Genomic DNA, 25,765 nt, shown 5'->3' with positions numbered 1-25,765 from the left:
ACATCCATAACTCTGAACACATCCCCAGCACACTAAACATACAGCTTTATGTGCCTGCCAAATCAGTTTAAGCTGCAATGATCTACAGAGACTTCAGAGCAACACTTAACCCATTTTCCTTTGATTTTCCCTTTTTTTTTTTTTTAGCTCCACTTAAAAACATTACTGCTGCATGCTTTTGGCAAACTGTTCTCCATTTTCATGCCAATAAAGCCCACTGAAGTAGTATATTTTTACTCACAAGCCTCTTCTAAACACTTTATTTTCTACTGTTTCTGTTTGAGTGTGAAAGAGCAACTCATACAGTATTTCATCTAGTCTCAAAATAAAAAAAGTGTTTTTTCATTAAGAATGGCTGAAACCTGCTGGCAGTTGATAGATTGATGTAAAGTGTGCAAGACATTTTTGCCGGTAGTGTTGAACGTGAGTTGGACAGCGCTGCTCCAGACATTGTGAATTGTGACCTCCTTCCTGACATACCTGTGGCCTGAAACTTCCAAACCTTTCCACAGACACACACGTGCTACCTAATCTCCAAACATAAGCACTTAAAGAGTTTCTCTCCACTGTGTTCAGCTTTTTCTTTCCCCTTTTTTTTTTCCTCCAATTGTACTCTAATTCCAGGATGTGGTATCAGATGTATTCAAACTGCGTGTGATTATCTTATCCTCAATCAGAGCACATTTTGAGACTAGCAACCAGCACAACAAATGATTGACAACAAAGAGCAGAGCAGGATTTTCAAGCCGGAGTCATGAAGACACTTTTGAGTGACACTTATTTCTCTGCTGATTGATTGGCCAGTGAACTATGAAGACTGAAGGCCATGATTATATTTTCTATTATTTGAGGACAGTATTGTTCGCACACTGTTATTAGTTATAGAGTCGAGCCCACTCAAAATGGGGAGGGAGAAATACGCTTTCCAGCCTCACAGCTCTTTCCTTTTGCCAAGTTGGCCTTCCCTTTCTGTCGGTGTTGTGTTCAGGTTTGGCGAGGGCTGAGGGAGTAAATGTAACCATGTTAATGTGAATGTCAGTTTTCTGTAAACACATCCAGACTGTATATGCTACAGAAATATATGGTTTGGGCTAATGTTGCAGTTTAGTTTTACTGAATGGGAGGTTTGACAGAATGATATAAGAGATACATATGAGAAATTATGTTTGTGGTGTTACCTGACAGGGAAGAGAAGCACTTTTAATACAGCTGCAAAAACTTTAAATAAAAGTGACATTTTACATTTAGATTTTAATTCAAAGATATAGCAAGAATATCAAGGCATGCCTGAATGTCATATTAGTCATGTATGTTGGGCACATGGTTTAAAAAGTATATCAGAGTAAAAAAAATGCTTTATAGCTCCTGTGAGGTTTTTTTTCACTGGTTATGAAAGATGCTGTAATTAATACTAATGCATCCATGTGACCTAGTGAAGCAAACAAGACCATTAGTGACAACATTACTGTTTCCTTTATTCATTATCAGTGTCTAAACTGAAAATCTGGGTGGATTTCAGATGAAGTCAGTGAAAGCAAGCTGCAAGAAAAAGACTGTTTCTAAACCTCTTCCATCGCAGAGATTCCTCAATGAGTTATATGTTTGATTGTTAAAAGACAGCAAGATAAGATTTTTTATTAAAAATGAACATAAAAAAAACACTACTTACACATGTAATCAACACAATCTGACAGTTTGTCACAGGAGCTTTGATATTGATTGGATTGTGTTGCAATCAGTTCAAAACATGATCAACAACATCTGTGTCGAACAAGCAAGTCAACAGCTTCTAGAGATCCATCCATCCATTATCTATACCGCTTTTCCCGTTCAGGGTCGCAGGGGGGCTGGAGACGATCCCAGCTGTCATTGGGCGAGAGTACACAATGGACTGTCTGCAGTCACATTCACACCTATGGGAAATTTAGAGTTACCAATTGACCTAACCAGCATGTCTCTGGACTGTGGGAGGAATCCGGAGAGAACCCACACAGGCATGGGTAGAACATGCAAACTCCACACAGAGAGGTAACATCTGATGGATTTGAACCAGGAACCTTCTTACTGTGAGGCAATAGCACTAACCATTGTACCAATGTGCGACTGCTTCTAGAGCTATTGTATTATATTTATAGACAACCTGCATTGCCACTAAAATACGAAATCACCTGAAGTGATAGATTGACAGTTGAACGTAAGACACAATTTTTCATCTGAGAATTGGAAAAGGCCAAAACCACAAGTCATAATTTGGGCATTTTTCCTTCATGTCTCTCAGAGTAAGTGCCATCTAGACATGAACCATCAGCAGTGTATGAATTGGCTCAAAGAGCGCACCCGCTGTTGTGATCAGTGAGGTGTCGCTGTATAAGCCTCATCCCTGAGGACCAACACAGACACATTCTGATTAGCACTTTATCTTCCTTCCATCAACCCCAGCTCCAGTGTAGTCTGACAGGGCCAGCTTAGCTCTCTCTGAAGACACTCTAAGAAAGCACTCTAAGAAAATAAAGAAAGAAAGATGTGTCTGACATCCTCTGACTGATTTTCCCATGATTACAAACTGATGCTTTCACTGGGCCCACTTAGCGCCTACATGTACTTTTGTCTGGGTGAATCTGTTCAGAGAAATTTAATATGCTGATCCACAGCCAGTAACGCAGACATGCTTTGCTCCGTCTCTAAGGGTTTGTCCAGTTTGTTGAACAGTGTTTAATTTAAGCGTTGTGGTAGGTCTCTCAGTTTGAGCAGCGCTGCTACCCAGTCCCTGCTTGTGATATTAAAGACTTGGCTTACATCAAATCAAGTCTCTTTCGTTCTGAGAGATTTTGTTTTTAGCCCAAGGACATTTTCCTGTAAACGGGACCCTATGAAGTTTACACTGAAAGTCACTTATTGGGGAATGGACTGTCTCTTAACTGGCTCCTTTGTCTTCCGCAGGCAACTCGAGCTGAGGCCAGAGGCAGTGTGGTTTTGGGGTCTTTCATCGGCTGTCTCAACACAATCGTTCAGAAGGCCAGCTCTGACCAGAATTAATGCAATATTCACATTCATAACCAATCAGCGTTCAAACATTTAGAGTGGAGCCAGAGTTTGCATGAATGACAAATTGTTGAATTGAACATATTTACTATGAATTATGAAATATCCTGCTGATATATCTATTATGGTTGTTCTGGTTTTATTCTTGTACTTGGGTTGTCTTCCACTGGTTAGCCCTCCCACAGTTGAGTCTGTTGCCTCAAATTCACCCTTGTCCTTGTCACTGGGTGAAGTCAGGGTCATTCACAGTTGAATGATGATACAAATATCTCAAAGAATTTTGGTTTTCTTATACAAGATCAGGATAAATAGCCTTCTGAACCGCCATGCTTGATGCATCTCCCACTGCGGCTCTAGTAAAAACTAACTATTGTGCTGACATCATTTTGAAACATTACTACTTTCTCTCAGGCTATTCACTGGCTGCTTTAATGTCAAATCATGGATGACAACCATCTCATTGGTTGCTTATGGAAGGCCATTGCAGTAAAAAGTTAATGTTGACTCTAGGGCTGTCAGCATTAATATAAAACATACATTTCTTTAAGTATCGCTGCTACTTTGTCCCTTTTGATGAACCTGAAGAGATCCCTTCGGGCACAGTCTCTTACTTCAGCCACTGTAACGAAAAATCAAATCAAATGAAATTAATTTTACTTTGAGTATGAGCTACAACCTACTGTACAACCTAAGCATCCAGGTGCAGCTTTTCAGACTGATTTCAGTGGGCAACCACATCACTATAGCCAGCGATGGGACTATTTTGGATTGTTAACAGCCACAGACCTGTGGATGAAACAAGTTCAAAGATGTGGACTACAGCGCTTGCCTAATGGTCGGCAACTTACTGCCTGCCAGCCAACATTGGAGAAGTTTAGTCTAAGGGATGTCCTCAGGTTGGCACGCTGTGATCAGTCATATGTCTTACCATTGATGAATATAAATACAATGGAGTTGTCCTTGCACACTGCAGATATTGTATTCAAAGGCTTTCATGAAGTTACTCTTGTAGGAAAATGGAGAATTGACAGAATTAGTTGTGTAAAGAATACAATTTACTTTCCTTTGGACTGTAGATTTCAGTCCCTGATAGACCTAAGAAGTGTGTGTTGGTGGATGGGGAGTCAGATATTGTTTCACCATACAAAAAGCACTTTAGGTTTAACATGCTGACACCTTTACATTTTTGATTCCATGTTATTAATCATCTTTGCTGATACTCTCTCTCTCTCTTTGTCCTACAGCTAGCTATGGAGCGTACCCCATCTGTAAAGGCTGCTCAGTGTGCTCCAGGGACAATGGCTGCGTAAACTGCCAGCCCAAACTCTTCCTGTTTCTGCGAAGGGAGAGGATGAGGCAGTACGGGGAGTGTCTTCATGACTGTCCAGCCGGATACTACGGCATGCGCAGCCCTGAACTCAACATGTGCTCCAGTAAGTCAAAACCAGTTTTGCTCTTACTCAGCTTTCCCTCCATCTTCCCCCTCCTTTTCCTGCAACCCCGACACCCCATCTTCCTCAGGCACACATACATGCTCCCTCAACTTGCCCTTCCCCCCCCAAAACATGATTTATTGTCAATTATCCAGAGGAGACACACATACCGCACAATTTGAACGGCTCATCTGTTCACACAGGTGGATGTAAGACGTGAAGCCTTGTCTTAGCAGTGCTTCCCCCTGGATTTAGCAGGGAACTCCAGCTAGAAAGAGTACTGTTTCTCATTTCTTTTTAACAACCCGTATACTCATGCGTCACTGAAATTCTTGTAGTCTCATGGATTTTTGAAGGCATAAGATCCAGGTGCGAAAGCAACTAAGATGCACTAGTTTGCAAATCCTACTCCAGAGACTTTAAACATCACAATAACATAGGCACAAAAAAAATCCAGGCTTCTTGGTAGTATTTTTTAATATCATGCTTACTACAAAAATGATATAATTAGCATTGGGCTTAAAGCTAACCGCTTTCTGTGACCGTCTGCAGAGGCTTCTTGATTGAGAATTGCACCAGTCAGTGTAATTTTTTGGCAGACAAAATAGATTTGACATTGAACAGAAAACCAACACATCACAAGAGTCCAGATTCTCCAACTCAAACAACTATTAACTGTATAATTTTAAGTAGTCTGATGAAGACCAAACAGAGGATAAACACCTAAAAAAATGTATTTGGTCGGTTTTAACTATTGTTTCTGTGAAAATAACGTGTGAGCTATTTTTGTTTGGTTTAATAACTTGAACATTTTAAAAGTTCTCATGATTCTCGTAAAAGAAAATGCTAAATCCAATTACTGCAATGTCTTGTTCCCCCTAATGTAGCACCACGATCTCATAACCTTATTCGAACATGGACTATGCTCAAAGAGAGAGGGAGAGTTAAAGAGTTAGACAGAGCCTTTATAGATTTACCCAGAGCCCGAGGTGTTGGCTGAGTGTTTCATATGAAAACAGAAAGGAACTTGAATTCATTTGGTTCCCCGGGCCAAAATCCTGACAGGCGCACTAAAATGAAGCCCCAGAGGAGGCTGACCGGACCTAAAGGCCCTACATTGTAACAACCTCAAGTAGAAGAAGAAGAAATAAACTACTCTACTCTTCTTAGCCAATCACGTTCGACCTAGCTGCATGTACATCTCCCGTCTTAGGTTGACGGTCATCATCAGAGCAAGACACTCTAATGCAAATAGAGTGGGTTAAGAGGAAGTTGAAGCTGATATCTCTGAATCTTGTTTATGACTAAGCGTAAAATGGAAAGTGAGACTGACTTGTGGATTTGTGCAGTGTCAGCAGTAATGAGGGCTTTGCACCAGGCTGTTGAGGTGAAGAAGGAGTTTCTCAAATTACAGCTCAAGCCATCCCTCACCTATGGTCATGAAATGTGGGTAGTGACCATCAAAATGAGATTGAAGACAAAAGCTGAAATGATTTCTTTAATAAGGATACAGTCTTAAAGATAGGGTTAGTAACAGACATGCAGAGGGAGCAAGGAGTGGTGTTGTACAATTGTCTGTAATATCAAATGGAACCCACTGAGGTGGTTGGAGCTGAGGGTTTTGCAGGCATGTCGGAGACAGTGACCCTATGGTAGACCAAGAACACACTGGAGGGCTTAGATATGGCATCCTGCATGGAGAGTCCTCAGGGTCCCTCAGAAATAACTGAAACCCATCTACTGGGAGAGGGACGTCTGATAGCTTTTGCTCATTATGCTCACCAAAAAAAACAATTAAAGAAAACAACACAACCAAATAGACAACATATCCAAATACAACAAAACATCCAAATATGACAATCAATTGTTGTCCTACCTCCATGCTTGGTGTTCATAACCAGCTTTCCAATATTCAATGTCACAAGTAATTTGATCATAGCATTTACAAAGTGAGGATAGGACTCATTTGTTACTTAAAAGGGTTTGCAAAAATTCAACAAACATGGTTGGTACCAGCCATCGACATTTCCATTTGAGCATGTGGACTTTTTCCCCTCTCTTTCAGCATGTGTGCCTTTTAGATTCATGTGCTCACTGAAATGTGTTTTAACCAACAACAGTAATTTCATCCTACTTTCATGAGTCAGAGAAAATTGGAAGAGAAAGACATCTTGTTCTCTGGTGAAAATCCGTTTTTGTATTTTTCACTTTAACCCTGCTACCCGAGCGGTTGTATCCTCGTGCTGTGTGCATTTTGACTCTAACTGATTCTGATGTGTGGCAAGTTAATCTGAATCCCACTCGTACAAACTGCTCAAAGAACAACATCTTGTATTGTCACGTAGCATCAGATCTCAGAGAGAGACCCACTTTGATGTGATCACTGCTACAGTCATGACTCTCTAATCCAGTTTCCCATTTGACCCTTGTTCTCAGCTGCGCTCTGCATGTCGTGTTCACTAAACAGTTCACATTCAGCATCCATAAACGGATAGTTTAGGGGGTTGGAAGCTAATTGCCAGGTCAGTGAATATTCTTTGTTAGTTGACATAGGCAACTGGTAAGCAAGAGCTCAAAGGTGCATATGTTAAATGAAGGTGAGGGGTACTAGGAAGACGTGATCAGAGCTGCTGTGTGCTCCTGCTTACCAAAGAGGCCTGGAACGTGGCATTACATCTCTGTTATCATGAGCTTTCAAACACAGGCTCCGAAATCACTTACAGAGCAGCTGCTTATTATTACACTAGAGTTTGTCTGTGTGATCTTATCTATTACAAAAAAAAAATTGTGGACTGCAGAGGTAAAGGAAAATAAGAAGTAAGTGGCTTATTCACTCAGCCACTCACTATCTGGAACCCTACTGTCAGGTTTTCTGACACTAAGGCTCCTGAAGCATGTGACAGATAGAGCTCTGTCAGGAGACAAGGGATGAATACACTTTTTACACTGTATCCTTGCGATATGAAGCACTTTGACACTAGAGGTTGCCCTTAGAAAACGCTAGTGCTCAATATTTGAATATTTTTTTTAAATGGTTTGAGAAATTCTGACAGTATTTAGAGGGTTTTCTTAAGATTGTTTGTTTCTCTACCCACCTGAAATATATATATATATATATATATATATAACTTAACCTAACCTAAACCAAACCAAACTAAGTCTATCACCATGCCATAAACTAACCAATTCATGTTCTGCTCTAAATAAAACTTATTCTGGTGGGATTGAGAAAACAATGCATTTGACTTTGACATCCTTCACCAAACTTCAAATAGTAGGAACAGCTCAACTTCAGTTGGCCAACTCTACCAATAAATAATTGTTTACCATATCTTGGAGTAACGCTTTAATTCAGTTATCATTTGTTTAGGCATGTATAAGAAAACTTCCAGTCCTTAAAATTGTAATTGATATGCATGTGAGTTGAATCTAAATTCATTAGTAATTAATTAATTTTAATATACATATATGTTTTCACTTTATTTGTGTTTATAGATTTACATAGTTCAAAAACACAATACATGCCTTTTACCATGTGAGAAATACAGACATTTGACATACAAGTCCAACAAGAAAAAATGGCACCAAACAGCCAAAACAAACCCCACCGGACTGGAAGAGACAGAGGCAGAGAGACTGGGCTGTTAGGACAAACTGAATATCGTGATCTCTTGTAGCTTTGTTGCAAAAATGTAATATATAGAAATAATTCAAAACATCATAGGATTTTTTTTCATCCTTATAAATTGGCCCTACCATTCATTATCTACTAATTTCCCATGACAGATTGAAAAAAATGTGCCTTAATTTAACATACATTCCCAAGACAAAGCATATCTTGTCACTTTGTATGACAAGCAAGATCTCTGGCTAAAAGAATTATGAGCTCAAAGGCGGCTATCAGAGCTGTCTTTCAAAATAAATAAGTGTTGAGATGGTCAGCATGGGAGCGATGTAGCATTCAAAACTTCCTCCCTCAGGGTGATAGACCCCCAACTGCTATGCACACTTACACACATTATAGCCACGAACCCAGTTGCCTTACTTCACTGCAGCATTCCTAAAAAAAAATAGAAAAAAACCAGCTGTTTGCTGCCAACCAACAACCAGTGTGATCAAGGCCTGAGATTGCCAATATCCTGGAAACGTGGTTTAAATATCACAGCTCATTCAGTGCCAGCGTAATGTGCCACTAGAGACTCTCCTGTCAAGAGTAATTTTTTGGATTGCTAATTTACATTCTTTATTCATTGCATTTGTCAGACTCAGGAAATCTCTTACAAAATCCCATTGTTGTATTTATCGCTGTTTTGTCACTTCTAATTAGGGTTGGAAACAGTAGGTTGATTGGCTACATCTTTTCCAAGATCATTTTAGTTTCTTAAGTACCTCATGGGACTATGTTGGGTTGGAGATGGATACGTGCCATGAATGATGGGCGTTAGCCAAATGGGTACCAAGGATACATAAAGGAAATAATATGAGTTTTGCAACCTTAAGTTGGCAGTTCTGGCCATCTCTCTCCCGCTCTGGCTCTCCACGCCTTTCATTCAAGTTCTCTCCTGCTCTAAAATCTGAGTTTGTGGGTATTTCCATTGCACAGTCTGACCAACAAAAAGACCAGTTGCTCTTGGCCCTTAAAGTTAACCAAGGGACATTTAATCATCACAGCTCTACTGACTGTGCTTTTAGATCCGCCAGACAATACAATGGACACACCAAACTGAGCCCTGATCTCATGATATTGCAGCTGGACAGGGATTGAATTGGGTTTGCTTAGTGTGAGTGGAAGTTTCATCTGTGCTTGACCACTGTCTGAATCTTGAGCTGTCTATAGCTGCTTTCCCACATGCACTCCAGAAAATTTCTTGTGTTACTTCTTCTCACTTGTCCCTCACAGTAGGAAGTTTTCTCTGGCAGACGATGGAGGGGTGGGGGAGGGACAATTTCCCAGGGGGCAGACAGAAAAAAGTCTGGGTAAACTTTGGATGAGAAATTTGGCTGTTTGCGTTCACAATTGCAGCTCACCTGGACAAATTCAGGACATTTTCAGGAGTTTTCAGTACGTGTGAATACAGCTTCAGTTTATGCTGGAGCTTACAGGAGCAAATCCTTGGGTTGAAGAAACTAGGAAGACTGCTGACACATCTGCCAACCATGTTCTCTCTCATGGGAGATACTGATTGACAGGAACACCACCTCTGCTTCAGCTAGCTCCACACCAGCGTGCAGAGGAGCACCCATGTGGAAAAAAACTGCATGGAGAGAGGTGCAAAGAACATGGCAGTTCTAGCCTTTGTAATGAACTTCTGCCATCCCAAGCTCCACACGACATTGCTGGGTGGCAGCGAGCAAGTCAAAGCTTCTATGTCAGCCAAGATGAGAAGCCATAGCGTAGGTCAAAGCTGTTCTACTCAGCTTGGAGGTGTGGGATGGAAAAACAGGGCTTGTTTCCCCCTTTTCCCTGCCAGGCCTTTTTCAACATGGACACTCCTTCCGCACAATATCAGGTCTGGTAAGCTTTCCTTAGGAGGATTAGACTTTCAGGAGACGACCCCACTCCAGCCTAGATGATGTAAAAAGAACCCATATGGAACGCAAGAGATTCATCAATCACCAGCAAAGGATTTAGCACCCTTTCTTTACACAGTGAATATTCATGTAAATAAATAGAGTGATTACACATGGCGCTGTCAGCCTGCAGAAGAACAGCAGTTGACTGAAGCTGACATGTGGCTTTGAGTGTCCATGATAAAACCGTTCGGTTTCTTATGGACCACAGTAAAGGGACCGGCTTTTGCCAACCATGTGCCATTAGGTCACAAGTAACGCTCTGTGACTCATCTCGTAACTTCAAATACACTTGACATACAAACCACATTGTGAAAATTCAAACAAACATCTGAAGAGTGTAACAGAGGTTCAGGGTATAGAGCTTGCATTATCGCTCCAGATTTTGCTCACAGCCACTTTATTAGCAGCTTCTGAAATTCCTTTCTGAGTTGAAACATAAGGCTTTTCCTCCTGTGTTCATAATATAACTCATGTCCAGAACCAGCCTTGTAGATAATGATGATAATACGTTTAAGTCCCAAGAACACCAGGCCTTCAATGGGATCTGATGACCTCATTATTTCTCATTAGTCTCCCAGAGGCACCTAGATGAAGACTTTAAAGGTGGTCCAGAGGTTAATCCTGCGTGAAGAATGAACCCGCTCCCCTGTATCTGTTTCTAGAGTTGCTGGACAAGATGCCTGACTACTGGCCTGGCCACAGATCAGCGTGGGAGCATCTCCAGTGTCACAGATAGCCCATGCTGTCCTAGATAGCCTTTTGCCAGTAACTGGACGGAGGGATAAATGTCTGTCATGGTGATCCCTTCCGACCCACCTCGTCTGTGATGACCTTAGACCCTCCGGCTTTGCCTCCCAGCATTCTAACTCCCATGAAGCTGCATTGATGTGTCATCCACCTCATCCATCTCATAGAGGGACATTATTACTTATCTTCTATTTAGAAATCAAGGTTTCTGAGCATTTGCACAATTGCCTTACCACATCTGAAACAAACAGCAATGTCACAATCAGAAACCTACTAAATTGTTGCTGCTGAAAGAATACAGTATTTCGCACATCTGTGTTGCTTGTATTTACTGTCAATAACCGAGGATTGCACAACAACCCTAGTTCTTGAGAGTACTGCCAGATGTTCTTGCCCCCCCCCCCCCCCCCCCATTCTTACTCTTTTATTTTTGTGTTTGGGAGCTAAACGTCTCTCAGGTGATGACAGGCCTGGGAAGTGTGTAGGGTAAGAGACAGCTTAGTGCTTTCAAATTAGCTTGGTGATTTATTAGCCTGCTCCTTGTATTGTGCTTGTCTTGTATCAAACTCAAGCCTGACTGGTTCAGATTCATGCAAAAGTAAAAGGTTGAGAGGTAGTGCTAGGAAAAACAGTACATCCTGCGAATACATCTGTACATCCCTTCAACTTACACACTCCAGACAAATCTCAACAGCACTGCGTAACTGCAGATATCCAAGACATGTGTTAAGAAATAAGATAAAATGGCTCCACAGTTTGAAATACAGATGAATAATATCAGATGTTTAAATTGAACACAGGAAACAACCAAAGAAATCAGGGATTTATGTTTTCCAGAATAGAGCTTCATTGCACTATCTACAGCCATATCTGATTGGTGTGTGTGTGTGTGTGTGTGTGTGTGTGTGTGTGTGTGTGTTTGTCTGTGTGTTTCCATGGTTTGTTTAGACTGGTCGGGAAAGCGTGAGACCAGAGTGAGTGGGCAGAGGCCATACTTTAGGGTTCAAAGTAAAGCGGGGAGGGACCCCCTCGTTTTGGAGGAATGCTGAGGAGGAGGCCTGATGGTTAGCTGGAGATGGTGTAATTAAGGGGTGTGATTGTGAGAACCTTCCCTTCCCCAGGCCCAGCAAGGGTCACAGATAAAAGAGCAGCCCTTAGCGTCCGTAGCGCTCACATTTGGGAAATCCCAGTAGCGTAGGTTTACGTGTCAAGAAATGCTCGTTCAGTAATGGATGGTTATGTCCCTGTGCGCGACACAATCAGAGGAGCAGATGACATCCTTACCTGGGAAGCTTATAGATTGTGGTTACTTGACATTGTAAGTCTATTAAGCAATAGGGTCCCATAGAGCTTCTGAGGAGGGTCGTAAATTAGACAGCTCTGGGAGGCTCCTTATAATCATGTGGGCCTGTGTGTCGCCCTGTTGGTGTGGTTGTTGTAATTTCTGTCTGACGTGCTATTTGCAGAGTAAGGGCTTTATGACACATCGCCGTCAGCCATGCCACTTTTATATTACAGCCAAAACATTCAATTCAATTCAACCCACAGCTTAGTTTTGGAAAGAGACAAACTTGGCGCAGTGTGGAGCGATAGTACTCTTCCTGTTTGAGCACACCATGTTGAAAACATGTGAGTTTGTGTGTTTGTATCCAGATCGTTGGATGTCGGGGCAATCTGTTGAAAGAGGCCGCGGCGTGACATAATTCCTCATTGTCTCTGTTGTTGCGTTTTCACACTGTTGATTTGTTCACTCTAAACAAGAGCAGGGACATGAAAGAAGTATCTCTTTCAGGCAAAACAAGTTTTTTTTTCCTGAAATACACTTGAGCCCCGGAGAGAAATGATTCACAGGGCATCCACTTTTTTTTTCTTCTGTGGGAGAGACGGTAGAATCCTTTCAAGAACCCCCTTCCCCAAACCCCTCAGCTCTCGATCAACTCCAGATGAGAGGGTTGCTCATACCCTGATGTCTGTCCTTTTTCTCTCCTTCTTCCTCCAGGGTGCAGGATAGAGAACTGTGAGTCCTGCTTCAGCAAAGACTTCTGCACTAAGTGCAAGTCCGGTTTTTACCTACACAAAGGGCGATGCTTTGACAAGTGCCCTGAGGGCTTTGCCCCGCTGGAGGAAACCATGGAGTGTGGAGGTATGTGCAAAAACATATATACTAAAAAAAGTGGTAAAATAATGTCTTTCTTTACCTGCACACAGTTTTCTATAACCTCAGTCGGCCTGTTTGTTATGGACATAAAAACAAACAGTTCATCTTGGACCACACAAAGAGGTTATAGCATCCCAGTAAAGCTCCTTCACCCTCTATTAAAGCTTGACCTGGGGTCTCTCAGTTGCCTCTAAATTGCTCCGAGTTGTGGTTTCATTGCACATCACTGTTCCTGTGTGTCTCTGCAGAGGGCTGTGAGGTGGGCCAGTGGAGCGAGTGGGGAGCTTGCACCAGGAGAAACAAAACCTGTGGCTATAAGTGGGGTCTGGAGACCCGGACGCGGCACATTGTAAAGAAACCACCCAAGGACACAATACCCTGTCCCACCATTGCTGAGTCCAGGATGTGCAAAATGGCCATGAGGCACTGCAGGAGAGGTAAGGATGTTATACAGCCACATGTTTATGTGTGTGAGAGATATTCTGTCAGACAGTCCAGACTCCTTCCATGTTCACTTTGCACTACTCTGGTGAATATTAAAGAAAACAGCCCACTTACCCCATAGGGGAACGCTCCCCCTCTTAGACTTCCACCTGTTTCTTGTAACCCTTGTACCTTGCACTCAGTCTTTGTTTTTTCTCCGTCTGCATTTTTTGAGGTGCACATTGGCGTTTCCGTGCATGAAATATCAGTATTTTTCCATGGCCGCCGAGTTCGAGCCAGCTATTTTTCTGAGGTATATTTTTCCCCCTCTCTCCCATCTCCCCTCCTCTCCCCAGTGGAATTCTTCAAAGTACGAACTGCAGGTTTCCTCAATGGCCGTCTCTGTTTCCTCCCGTCAGCTTGAGAGATATTTGCGGTGCACACAGCATGTATGTCAGGCCATTAAATGAGAAGTCAAATCTGGAATTTCTCTGTGTTTGAATACAGCTCAGGGGAAATTTTTTTTTTTTGGAAAGTAAACCATTTCTCTCAGACCGTCCAAACACACCATTTGGGGTGATGGCCTCAGTTAGCAGCTCTTTCAAAATAAATGTCTTTTCCCTTAATGCATTTTTACGTCTCTCATAAACACTGGATTAGGATAGGCCAAGTGTAAATATTTAATTCACCAAATAAGGAAGCAATTACAGTGGCAGATACCATTCAGGCTGTCAAAAGAAGAAAAACATTGTTGAACAGAAAGAGGAAAATATTCAATCCTCGAGGATTTTTCTCCATTTTTGGCATGGACTGTTGACTGGGAGGATCATTTAGTGAAGTGGTGAAAGAGTAAATAAACTTGAAGTATATCCTGATAGTTTCTCATATTTCAGCACTACCCGGGCAGTGTTTGTTCTCTTGTTTGGAAACTGTGACTCCATGGCACATTTAGTTCCTAAAGCTTTGTCCTGTGTGTCAGGTCTTGGTGCATGGGGGTCTCCTTGACCCCCATGCACCTCTACATGCCACTGCCACGACTTGACCTTTTCTATGAAACTTATTGACCTTCTTTAATTAAAAGTTGACATTTTTGCACACGGTTACTGCTTTTGTTTTTCAAGCATAGAGTCCCAGACGGATCTGTCTTACTTAAGGCTACTAGTACCTACCGATGCAGCCATTGCAAACCTCTCATCACAGTTTCTTATACTGTGACTAAGTTACATCCATGTGGAGAATGGAGCAGCTCTGTGGCTAAAGCTGTGTGTTAAAGTGTCACTGTGAGTGTTTCTAAGGACTCTGCAGACTTGTGAAAGTTCTGTGGTGGCCTTTTTTTTTTCATAAATCAGACTTAAATTTCCGACTTAAGCATGTGTTGTTAATTCTCCACTGCTCAACCGCTAGTTAAAACTCCCCACTCGTGGAAAGCCAGTGAAATGCAACACTCTTCAGTTCAAATAAATACAGTATCGAAATATAAGCTGCTGAAGTCCAATGGGAGGATATCCAGCACTGTTTCACGAGCAAACGTCTGACATTGTAAAATAATCACTTCCAATGAGTGATAATAAAGCAATGTAAGGAGAGGCCACACTCTGAAATGCAGGTGATCAGGAAGTGGAGGTTCAAGAAGAGGCTGCAATACGTCTGAGCTCTTTGGAAAATGCCACTGAGAGACTAAATGGGCATGGACATGTGACTCATTGCTCCAAAAATCATATCAAAGTTCTTACGTTTTGAGGATATATTAAACAAAAGAATGACAAAATAATCCTAGACATAAGACAAAAAAATGATGATGACGAAAATGATTAAGGTCAACCAAAAATACCACTCAACCGCTTTGTTTGACTCCCGCCACACAACCGAACATAAAATAAAGTCGTATCACACACAAGGTGTGGCGGCTGTGGCTCAGTTGGTAGGGTCGGTCGTTTCTCAACCGGAAGGTCGGGGGTTTGATCCCCAGCTCCTGCAGCAACATGTCTGCTGTGTCCTTGGGCAAGACACTTAACCCCGAAATTGCTCCCGCTGCTTCGTTGGCAGAGTATGTACAGTATGCGTATGAATGGGATTAGTTTCTTCTAAATTCTAAACACTACATAGCAACCTCTGCCATCAGTGTGTGAATGGGTAGGTGTTACCCGCGGTGTAAAAGCGCTTTGAGTAGTCAGAAGACTAGAAAAGCACCATACAAGCTCATGTCCATTCACTATTACCAAGTGCAAATTTACAGAGGTAAAATACACATTATGGCTATTTAAGTAAGTAAGAAGTGCTTTTAAGGATAACTTGAAATTGAAGACAATCTAAAAATGAACATTTTATCAGTTCTTCTCCACAGACACCAGACACCAATGTTTGCGATAAGCATAGGATTATATAACAGCAGACCGTAAAGATGCTGTGGATTAAATGGAGACAGAGGAAGCAGCATGTAGGTACTCACTATTTATGGAAATGCTTATCTGATCACCCTGGCTTGCATTTCTACATATCGTATATATACGTATTTAAATTACACTGGATGTCATTGAAAGATCCCTTGCTCCCAGCTTAGCCGCTGCACACAAAGACAACGCAAATGATCCTCTTTCCCTCTGTGTCGGCAAAGATCTAATCCCCTCTGTAAAACATACACAAGCAGAGGAAAGTAAAGCCCAGATAATGTCAAGAGCAGAGGCATTTTCACAGCAAACATGAAGAGTTGTGTAAACCGTGTCTGATGTGTTCCGTACAAGTTGCAGATCAGTGTAAACACCGTATATCATTCACACTGCTGGGATTCATTTGCTGCTCTCAGACGTGTTTGCCAGTAGAGCAGTATCCTGATAACAAACTCTGTCCCAAAAATGGCAGAGAAAGATAGTGTGGTGCGCATGGATCGAAAATATTTTTTGGCACTACACTGCGACAAGAGCTGTTCCCATTTGACTGTCATTCCAATGTCGAGCTAATCCTTGACATTTGGCAAAAAATGAAATGAGAATTTGGTATGTTTCAACCAGCGGGGTCGCACAGAGTATTTCAGTAATATTCTCCAGGAGAGATCCTGTTAGAATGGACAACTGTATGTGGATGGATATTGTCAAAAAACCTCATCAGTACCTAAACAGCTCCTTCAATATGCATGTGCATTGCTGATGAATCTTTATCAATTCTTTTTTACCCACTTGTTTCAAACTAATATTTACATTTCATGTTATACTTCAGTGGAACATGTGGTAGACTATCTCAAGAGGGATAAGAAAGTTTTGTCTTGTGGCCGCTTGGTTGGCGAGCACGCCAGACATTTGCATTGTACTCTGGAGACAGTTCTATCCTCTGGATCCCAGGAGTGCTGCTCTGAACAGGCTATAAACAATAAAGAGACTTTATTAATAGCTGCTCCGGCACTATCAGCATTGACAAACTGGGTTCCTCTCTCGGTCAGTCTTGGGAGCTGATGGGAGGAGAGGAGAGGAAAGGTGAACAGAGAGATAACACTGTTCCACATTGATGCCATTAAGGAATTCCCTGCAGACATTTCCCAGCAACCGCTGTCACCAGATTCACTGGTTTAAAAACAGTCGTGGGTGACAAATTTGAATCGGCACTGTCAGCTTTTTTTATTCTGCTGTCTTGTACACCTTTCAATCCATCTGTGTATATTCCTCATTTCCTCCCTTTTGCCCACCCACCCTTCAATAATATTTGAACAACAGCCACTGCTGCAGTGTCAATGACATTAGATGTTGTACAAACAACTTAAAATGTTAAATCTCTCTCACACTTGATGTAATCCCCCCTGGTTCGAGATTTAAGAGGGAGTAAAGTCCAACACAAACACACCATTGCAACTCGGGCTAATTTCCAACAGTTTTACAAATCGGCTTTCAGATTCTCAGACGACACAATAGTCTTTATGCTAGCAGGCCAATGGGACATTTGTGCAGCTGTGCTTGCTTGATTTGGAGGTAGATTCATTTAGGGGCATTTGTAGTGCAGGCACCGGCCAAACCCCAAATCTAACACAAGTACAAATCTTGCAGTACGAGGTTATGGAACGGCTTGGCAAATATTGAAACTGATAACAGACACATATTAAAGAGCTGGTTTAAACAATTTATATTCTAAATGCTTATATGACTACTTCTACTGTACAAGCCTGTGATGACTCATTGCCATCCTGCTGACCTCATGGAGAGAAAAGGGGCAAAGCAGTAAGAGGCATATCATGATTATCTCCGTCCATTGGATTATGTACCTGTACTTGGAAAGCGACGGGTCATTGTGGGAGTATTGATCTCCCTGTGCGTGTAACCAGAGAAACCCTTTCTGCTGTAGAGCTCAACTGAGGCCAAGCCCTACATCCCATCAGTCATCTGAGTGCTTGGATCCAGTCACCACTAATACTGTGTGTCATAACTGTGTGTGCAGTTCCAGTTTATACTGTAACTGTGATAACCACCTCTTGCAGCCACAGTGCCCAGTCTATTCCCTCTGCCATCAATTTGAAACCGTGGGTAAATATGTTTTGTTACATAATCCGTAGCTGGGCTGTGGAAGAGGATAAATCCACCTAGACTCAGTTTTCCACCTTATATCTCCTCTGCACAATGAGATCCAAAAGCCCCCGCAAGGTATTTGTCTGTATTTAAGGCTATTGAACATGACAGAGAGGCGGTGGTTGTGTGTAATGTACCCCACAAGCACCTACACTCTGGTGAAGGAGCCTAAAGTAAAACCCAGTTCCACTCCAGAGTGACTAGACCCAAAGAGGATTTGGCTCACTAGTGGGAATAATGCCAGGTTCTGTCTATGAAGTCGGTCTGGTTCTGTGGTGAATCCACTGTGCTGTGGACCTCCTGGTTCTCACCGTCTGCGTACCATCTGCTCCCAAGTCTTTTCTTCTGTAAAAGGATGCACAGAACATTGATGATTGCCTCAAATCCGCCCTGGAAGGAAACCCAACCGCCTTGTGTGTAGCAAGCACTGCTCAAGACACCAAATAATTCCAGTTTCTGGCAGGCTTTATGTGAAGGCAAGCACTTAATGCGCATGCATGCGTGTGACACACAATTTTGCTGTTTATACTTGCTGCGCCAAGGGGTTGAATCTCTAGCGAATCATGCCATTCACTTCTGAGCATTTCAGTTACCCACTCAGCTTGATCACATCTGAAACTTGCCTGTGTTTGGCTCGGAAACACGAATCCAAACACATCTCTGGATGTGTTTTTGTCAAATGTAGCCTTCTACCATGAGGCCAGCTTTTTTTTTGTAAAACAGATGCAAGCTTTCAACTTGTGGCTAATTGATGGAGTGTGTTCTACATGTCTCAGCAGAAGACCTCATGGTGTAGTTTGTCAAGCCAAACAACAATCAAGCTTTCCTCAAGACACTACTCTGAAGACTACCCAAGGCACTTAGAACAGAGGTTTGCACTTCTGTTCCTCCCCGTACTTAACTCATTATTCCAATTAATGTGGCCCGGGTGTGCTCTACGGGAAGTCCAGGCTTATGGAAGGGAGAGATGGTGCACAGATGACAAGTCCCTCTCTGATTTCTGCCACAGTGGAATGACTGGTGATTAACAACAATCTCTGGCCTGAGTAATATCATGGACAGTTCGGATCAGTTCTTCCCGCCAGCAGGAGCAGAGTGAGGAGCATTTTCCCAGGACAGAAGGAGAGCACTAATTGGCAGCCACCCTGTCATAGTGATTATGTGTGCCTCAAACTGCAGCCTGTTGTGACTAGGGGAGCAACGGCTTAATCTTCATTTAATAAGGCTGCTCCATAGGGGCTGACACAGTAGCTGGTGGAGGCCTTAGAAGTACCCTGCCTCCTTTGGACAGAATGGACAGCCTGGCTCCGGACAGAGGGCCTAGACTGGTGTCTTACTGGGTCGACCCTCCCCCCAGTTACTACCACCCACTGCATAAGCTGACATCATTAATTTAACTAATTAAGTAATGCCTGTATTTGGTTATATGGATGAATACGACTCAAACACAGCAGCGTAATGATCACTTCTTCATGTTGTACACACTATGGAGCTGTAGGGTTGAGATCAGTGTTTTGGAACACTGCGATGTGCAGTAGTGGATAAAAGTATGGTTGAAGAGGAAAGTCACATCAACCTGTCATTGACTTGGCCAGGTCTCCAGCATCCCAGTGCCAATGGCAGTTATGGTCACCACTGCGGTCACAGTCACAAATTAACACAAGTTCTGTTTCAGCCATCCCATTTTTAAAAAACTCTGCCATAGATTATACTTTCTTCTTACCCGTCTTCATGCTTATGTTTCATATCTTCTCCTAACAAGATGAAAATTGATTATCTAGGCTTGTGTCTGGATAGGCAGTCGAACACGTGATGTTCTCAACCCAAACTTTTTTTTTTTCTCAGCGTCTCCATGCAGTTCGTAGTGATAAATCTTCCATCCTCAGAGAAAGTCATTACCATAAGTGTCTGAGACTTCCCTATCCTTGGTGCATTCCTTATTTTGGGGGCAGGGCAATGCTGGAAGCTATTGGGAAGAAGGAGGAGTTGGGGTCTCTGATTAACTTCCCACTAAGTGCCCCTGCTCTCTGACCAAAATAAATATGGCTGCTGTGACTTTGTCAGCCACTGTCTTCAGAGAGCAATATTTGAAACACCCCATGATACTGCTGGCTTTTATATGGCGAATCCATCGTCATACCACAGGCATGAACCATAAACATGTGGAGGCCTTTCAAGGACCAGGGGGTAGAGGGAGGTGGAAGAGGAGGGGTCAGTGGTGCTCAACAGGGCTCCTTTCTCCACATTATTGTCATCTGGTCTTTTCCAAGCAGGAAGAAAAAGGAGGGGTGTGAGGGAAGCTTTTTTTTTTTTCACACTATTTGGCCAAGTTGAGTTGTGGTTTTGCTGAACTGCCTTTTGTAGACTTGTGTACACATAGGATAATAGTATGCATTTGTACAACTTGCAGCGTTGGGACGTGTGCATTGTTGCAGATTGTTTGATGCTGAACAGATTTTGAAATCACGAGTTAAATGGGTCCGTTTTAAGCTTGAAAACCTTGAGACTGTTTAGTGTGACTCTGTCAAAAGAAAGGGGAACACTTCATTTGTTGCAAGGCTTCCGTTGCAGAGGAAATTAGGCATCTGGGTCGGCGTCAACAGCCCCATCAAAAACAGACGTACACAAACAAACAAAGTGGCAGCAAATGGGAGGGGTAAAGAAGAGGAAGGAGTAGGAGGTAAAGGGGGAAATACTCCACAGAAGTGGAATGTTTTCATGTTTTCATGCCCCACAAACGGGAGCTATTTCCCCCCGCTGAGCAGTATATGGACTGATATTGCCCATGACATGGTTGGAGCTGTAAAGCACACCTTCAGTAAACGATTCCTCGATGGGCAGTTGGTGCAGTTATTCCCTGTGATTTCCTAACAGAGGATGAGACACGGTCTGTGTCTTTACAAGGATGGATGGCAGCAGCTTGAGATGGGATCTTTGAAGTATGGCTCATCTCAGATATGGGGCTTTCTTTAAGGTCAGTTAAAACATATCTGATGACTTCCAGACAGAAATGCCGTCATGGGATGTGACAGTTGGCCCCTTACCATGGTTGGTGATCATTTCACAGTTTTTTAACTGGAAAGTTGATGGGAAAAAAAAAATTGATACAAGGAGGTGTGAAATAATTTTACAGAGCAGCTTCAGGGGCGGCAATCTGTAAAACCATGTCATGAAACCATGTCCACCCTGCTTTAGAATGTAGTTTAAGAGGCTCGTTCGAACTGGCAAAAGAATATTCTTGGAAAACAATTAATGATATGCTTTATGGAAGGTTTTTTGTAATGATAAAGTGGAACCATATTAAATTGAGGCATATTTAACCTTTTCTTGCTTCAGTCAGTCACTAAAATGCATCAGTCCCTACATTAGCCTTACCCTCTGTGGAAGTTGTATATGTCTTCTCACCTCATATTTAGTTAACCCAAGCTGGTTCTGTTTGACCGTGCTGCATCCCTGCACCTCTTCTCTCTGTCTGCCAGACCTCCAGTCCTGCACTGCTGCCAGCTCTCCTGTGGACCGCAAACGCTTTCATCTCCACATTCACACCACAGCAGGCAGATGAGGATGCATGCACACACACTTTGTACATGCACATTTACCGCAGCCAGAGTGTGAGACTCACGTAATAGACACCGACAAACAATAAAACAGACCTCACAGGCAGAACAAGTCACTACATTATCTACTCTCTTTTCTCGCCCCGTGTTTCCATTCTCTTTTCCTGTCTCGCACTCAGGCGACGCCTTCTTTTTTCGTGTATCACGTATCACAATGCTAGGGCTGTCAGAGGAACAATGTGCATGCCACAGAAGAGGATGTGTTCGCGTGGCGCACATTGTTAGGGGTAATGCTGTATGCTCTTGAGTCCCCCCTCTCCAGTGGTCTGGCTGAAGGAGAGAAGAAGGAGGGTGAGGAGCCGAAGGGGTGAGCCTGAAAACATCTGGTGCACAGTTGCACTGGCTCTCTCCTTCCCTCTCCTCTCCTCTCCTCTCCTTCCCTCTCCTCTCCTCTACTACTCGCATCGCCCTCCTTCCCTGTTTTTCTCTGTCTCGGTGGGGCCTCTTTATAGAGACATCACAGCTTTTAATTTCAGCCAGTGATTCAAAGAGGCTGTGGCTTTTGACCCACTCATGACCATGAGTGTGGACCCAGCATACAGATGCAGACACAACAAAACAGCAAGTATAGGCCTGCTGCCCTTTGGCTATGTGTTTCTGGGTGTTTTTCTGTGTGTGTGTGTGTGTGTGTGTGTGTGTGTGTGTGTGTGTGTGTGTGTGTGTGTGTGTGTGTGTGTGTGTCTCTGAAGAGTGACAAATACAGGGGGGGACACAGACTTAAAACACAGCCATTATAGTGGTAAGTAGAGGCCAAGGCAAACTTCAAAACAACACTCCCATCAACAGAAAAAAAGCAAAATACTAAGGTGATGTCATTGGTTTGCAACTTTTAAATGAGTAAATACTAGCACAAGTTAGTTACCTTGAATATACTTTATCATCACTGAAAAAAAGAAAAAAGAACCAGCCTGCTTAGACACAAGCCTGAGATTAGAAATGGAGAAATTGTTTTAATGCACCAACACATGAAGAAAATGTACAAATCTTTAGCACCTACACTATGCTACATTATGATTAGCTTCCAGGCTGAAAACATGAAATGCTGTTGCTGCTGATGAAAGCGGTGTGTGTTGTGATAACTCCTGTAAAGTTGCAGATTGGAAAAAAAAACAAAAAAAAAACTGAAATGGGTCAAAGGCCCTTAAAATTCAGCAGCCAGTGATAATTATATCAGGTTCAATCAAAGACTGAAACTTGAAAATTATAAAGATGCTATATAAACTATACCCTGACTTCCTCAGATTTGTGCACTGTGCAATCAGATCCAAAATGATCTTCTGCGGTCATATATTACATTTAAAGATACAATATGTATTATCTATGTGAAGAGGGGAAAAAGATGGAGATAAGAAAGAGACATCACTTTTATTCAAAGAGAAGCAAACTGTAATTTTAGGTGTATTTACGTGCATGATGCATTCCTTGCATTTGTTTGTTTTTTCACTAGCAGGCAAAAATAGAAAACATTTTGACCAATGATTTGAAAGTATTCAATGTGAATTTGAAAGTAAATCGCAAAATATTTCACACAATAAATTGACAATACCTCTGACTAATAATTCAAAGTTGTTTTTTTTACATCGGATAGTGATTTACTGTAAAAGAACAATCTAATAATGATCTGATACGCAGAGTATTTAATCCCTGTGCAAATACCACATCTTTCTTTTTGGGGTATCTGTCAGGGCAAGAAATATGTTATACATTATATTGCTTTGTCTGCGAGTCTAACATGCTGTGTCTCAAAGGAAAATCTCAAGACATGATTGAGAGGTCTGTGTCATGAAACTCAATCCATTTCAGGTACCATATCAAATCCCTTCCGACATAAACGCTCCTTCCCACTGGGTGGCAAGGTTCAGGACCGTGATCCCGACAGGCCTTGAGACATTTCTTTCAGATTAGTGAGAGCTTAAGTCTCCATTTGATTTGATTCCCTTTCTCCTTCCTCAGCTGCATCTCTGACAGATGCTGCTGCCTTCTGGACTACACAAATCTCTCCTCGGGGAGGTGAGACCCTGAAATGACCGTTGAAATTGCACTGTAATCATACGCAGCTAAAAACAACAAGAAAATGTCTGCCATATGCCTCAAAGCCCTCTGTTTGTGTTTTAGTGAATTGAAGGGGGGATTATTGACAGGGGTTGGAGAGTGGTGCTTGGATAGACGAGCTGAGCGGCGGTGACTCCTATTGCCTGTGTCTGTGATCAGATCTGTCAGAGCCATTCAGCTGTTTGTCTGCCTGGTGTTTGACAAGTGTTTGATGCAGCACAGGCCTTAGAGAGGATAAAGCCCTTCCTGAATTGGCTTTACCTCTCTCCCCCCATGCAACAGGAGCACTGCAAGCACATCAAACACACCCCCACCCTCCCCTTTCTTCTGCTGTGAACTAACAAACTATTTTTATCAAAAAATCTGTGCAGTCTGTTGGATCATCAGAGGAGACCGAGCACAGCGCCCTTTGAGAGTTAGTTGAACAATCAAAGAAAACAAAAAAAGCGCCAGCCAGACTTGATTCCCTCATCACTGGCCATTGCACGGGGATTGCAGCATGATCCTGACGGCCCCTGTCTTTGTTTTAGTGTCTAAGCCCATCTGACTTAGCTTGGCTCCCTGCTTGTTAGGGTCTGGTCCTGTTTTGGGACAGTTGTGCTCCATGTCAAAACATGTGAGGGATTTCCTCCCGGGGTTTCCTAGTCGAGCGAAGGGGGGATAAAAGGACTTGTGCAGAAATGAGATATAAAGAGGGACTCATGCTGGACAATTTCCTCCTATATCCTTCGCTGTTCCGTTACAGACCCACAGAGACCAAGAGGATGCTGAGCGCGTGGAATTAAAGACTGAAGAATGTGTGCATGCACGTCAACACACATGCCAACATAACTGATGCATGAACACCCTTTGTTTTATGAACGCACGCTGGAGATGGCGACTGTGTGGCTCACATATGGTCACCTTGCTGTCTCCTAATGATGTTACATCATGCTGCCCTCTGTGTTACTGTTGCTAAATCTAGATGGATTTCTGTAGCACATTTGCAGATCAGAGTTTTGACATTGAGTTGAGTTGGAAATATAGCAGTAGCTATAAACTCTCTGTGCTGCACATCAGTGTTAAGCTTTTGATGAAAACTTTTAAAATGCTTCATCACTTAGAGAATAAAAAAAAAATATGTACTGTTATTGTTTAAATTTTGATTGAACGAAGACAAAAGTGCTTTCTCATTTTTGTCTGTATTCGATTTATATGGCTAAAAATTAGAGTGCCTGCCTTAGGTCTTATTACCTTTAGTCGCTAGCGAAGTTAGCTTCATTATGTCGGAGACTGTGGTCTTAATATAATTTTCAGTCATTATCTGGGAATGACCATTCAAGAAAGAATGGAGATAAAGTATCAGCATTTTTCTTGTGTTACAATGTAAAGGTAGTTAGCCCTACAACATGGATTAAAAGAGGAAAATATAAGCTGAAACCTCTTTAATGTAAGCTTCTAGCAGCCTCGCTTATTGTTTGGTATAACAAGCATATTGTATTGTTTATAAAGAAAGTTGAACAGATGAACACATTACAGATCAGTATTCCAGAACTGTTTCCCTTTTTAAAATAAAATGTGCTTTTACAAAGAAAAAGAAAAAACACAACTATATAAACAAACAAAGAAAAAATGTAAAAAAGTGTATAATAATCGTGCAAAAATGAGGACAAGCTAGGATGAAAGTACTGTACAATGAGAAAAAGACTCAAGACACTGCTTCAGACATGTTTACAGTTTATGTAACAATAGAATTATCAGTTAGTTTTAGTTCCACCCAATGTGCGTGTCAAATGGGATACTATTTCAAGCAATGATTCTAGATGGGGTTGACCCCTTATTAAAGCAAAAGAGAGGTGCTAAAAGTGTCTGTAACTCTGAGATGGTTAAAGTACTAAACAGAACTCCAGTAGTCTCTGGTAAGTTAGCTTGTTATTCTAATACTTGCTGCTCACATCAGAGAGTATTCAACACAATGTTAAATACATTCTTTCATTTTTTTGTGTATTACAGGATTATGAAAGACAAAAACAAAGACAATCACCTCCTTTCCTTTGTTAAAAACACTCACTCAGAGCAACACAAAGTCAAGTAAAGCTTGCTATGCATAGCTTCAACTCCTGAGCTATGATTACATAATTTGTCCGGGAAATGGAATATTACCAACTGTTAATTATAGAAACTTTTATTGAC

The 25,765-nt window shown here is 42.1% G+C and overlaps 1 protein-coding gene across 1 annotated transcript in view; it reads left to right on the top strand.

Annotated features, from left to right (window-relative positions):
- The window catches only part of rspo2 (R-spondin 2), a 60,219-nt gene that overhangs the window by 22,313 nt on the left and 12,141 nt on the right, over nt 1-25,765 (top strand). The window contains exons 3-5 of the mRNA XM_061051173.1: nt 4,287-4,475; nt 12,796-12,939; nt 13,203-13,391. Coding sequence (XP_060907156.1) covers nt 4,287-4,475; nt 12,796-12,939; nt 13,203-13,391 — 522 coding nt within the window. The remainder of the gene's footprint in view (nt 1-4,286; nt 4,476-12,795; nt 12,940-13,202; nt 13,392-25,765) is intronic.

This window comes from Labrus mixtus, chromosome 11 (assembly GCF_963584025.1).
Source record: "Labrus mixtus chromosome 11, fLabMix1.1, whole genome shotgun sequence".
NCBI classification, from domain to species: Eukaryota; Metazoa; Chordata; class Actinopteri; order Labriformes; family Labridae; genus Labrus; species Labrus mixtus.
This window is presented reverse-complemented; position numbering and strand designations above follow the sequence as displayed.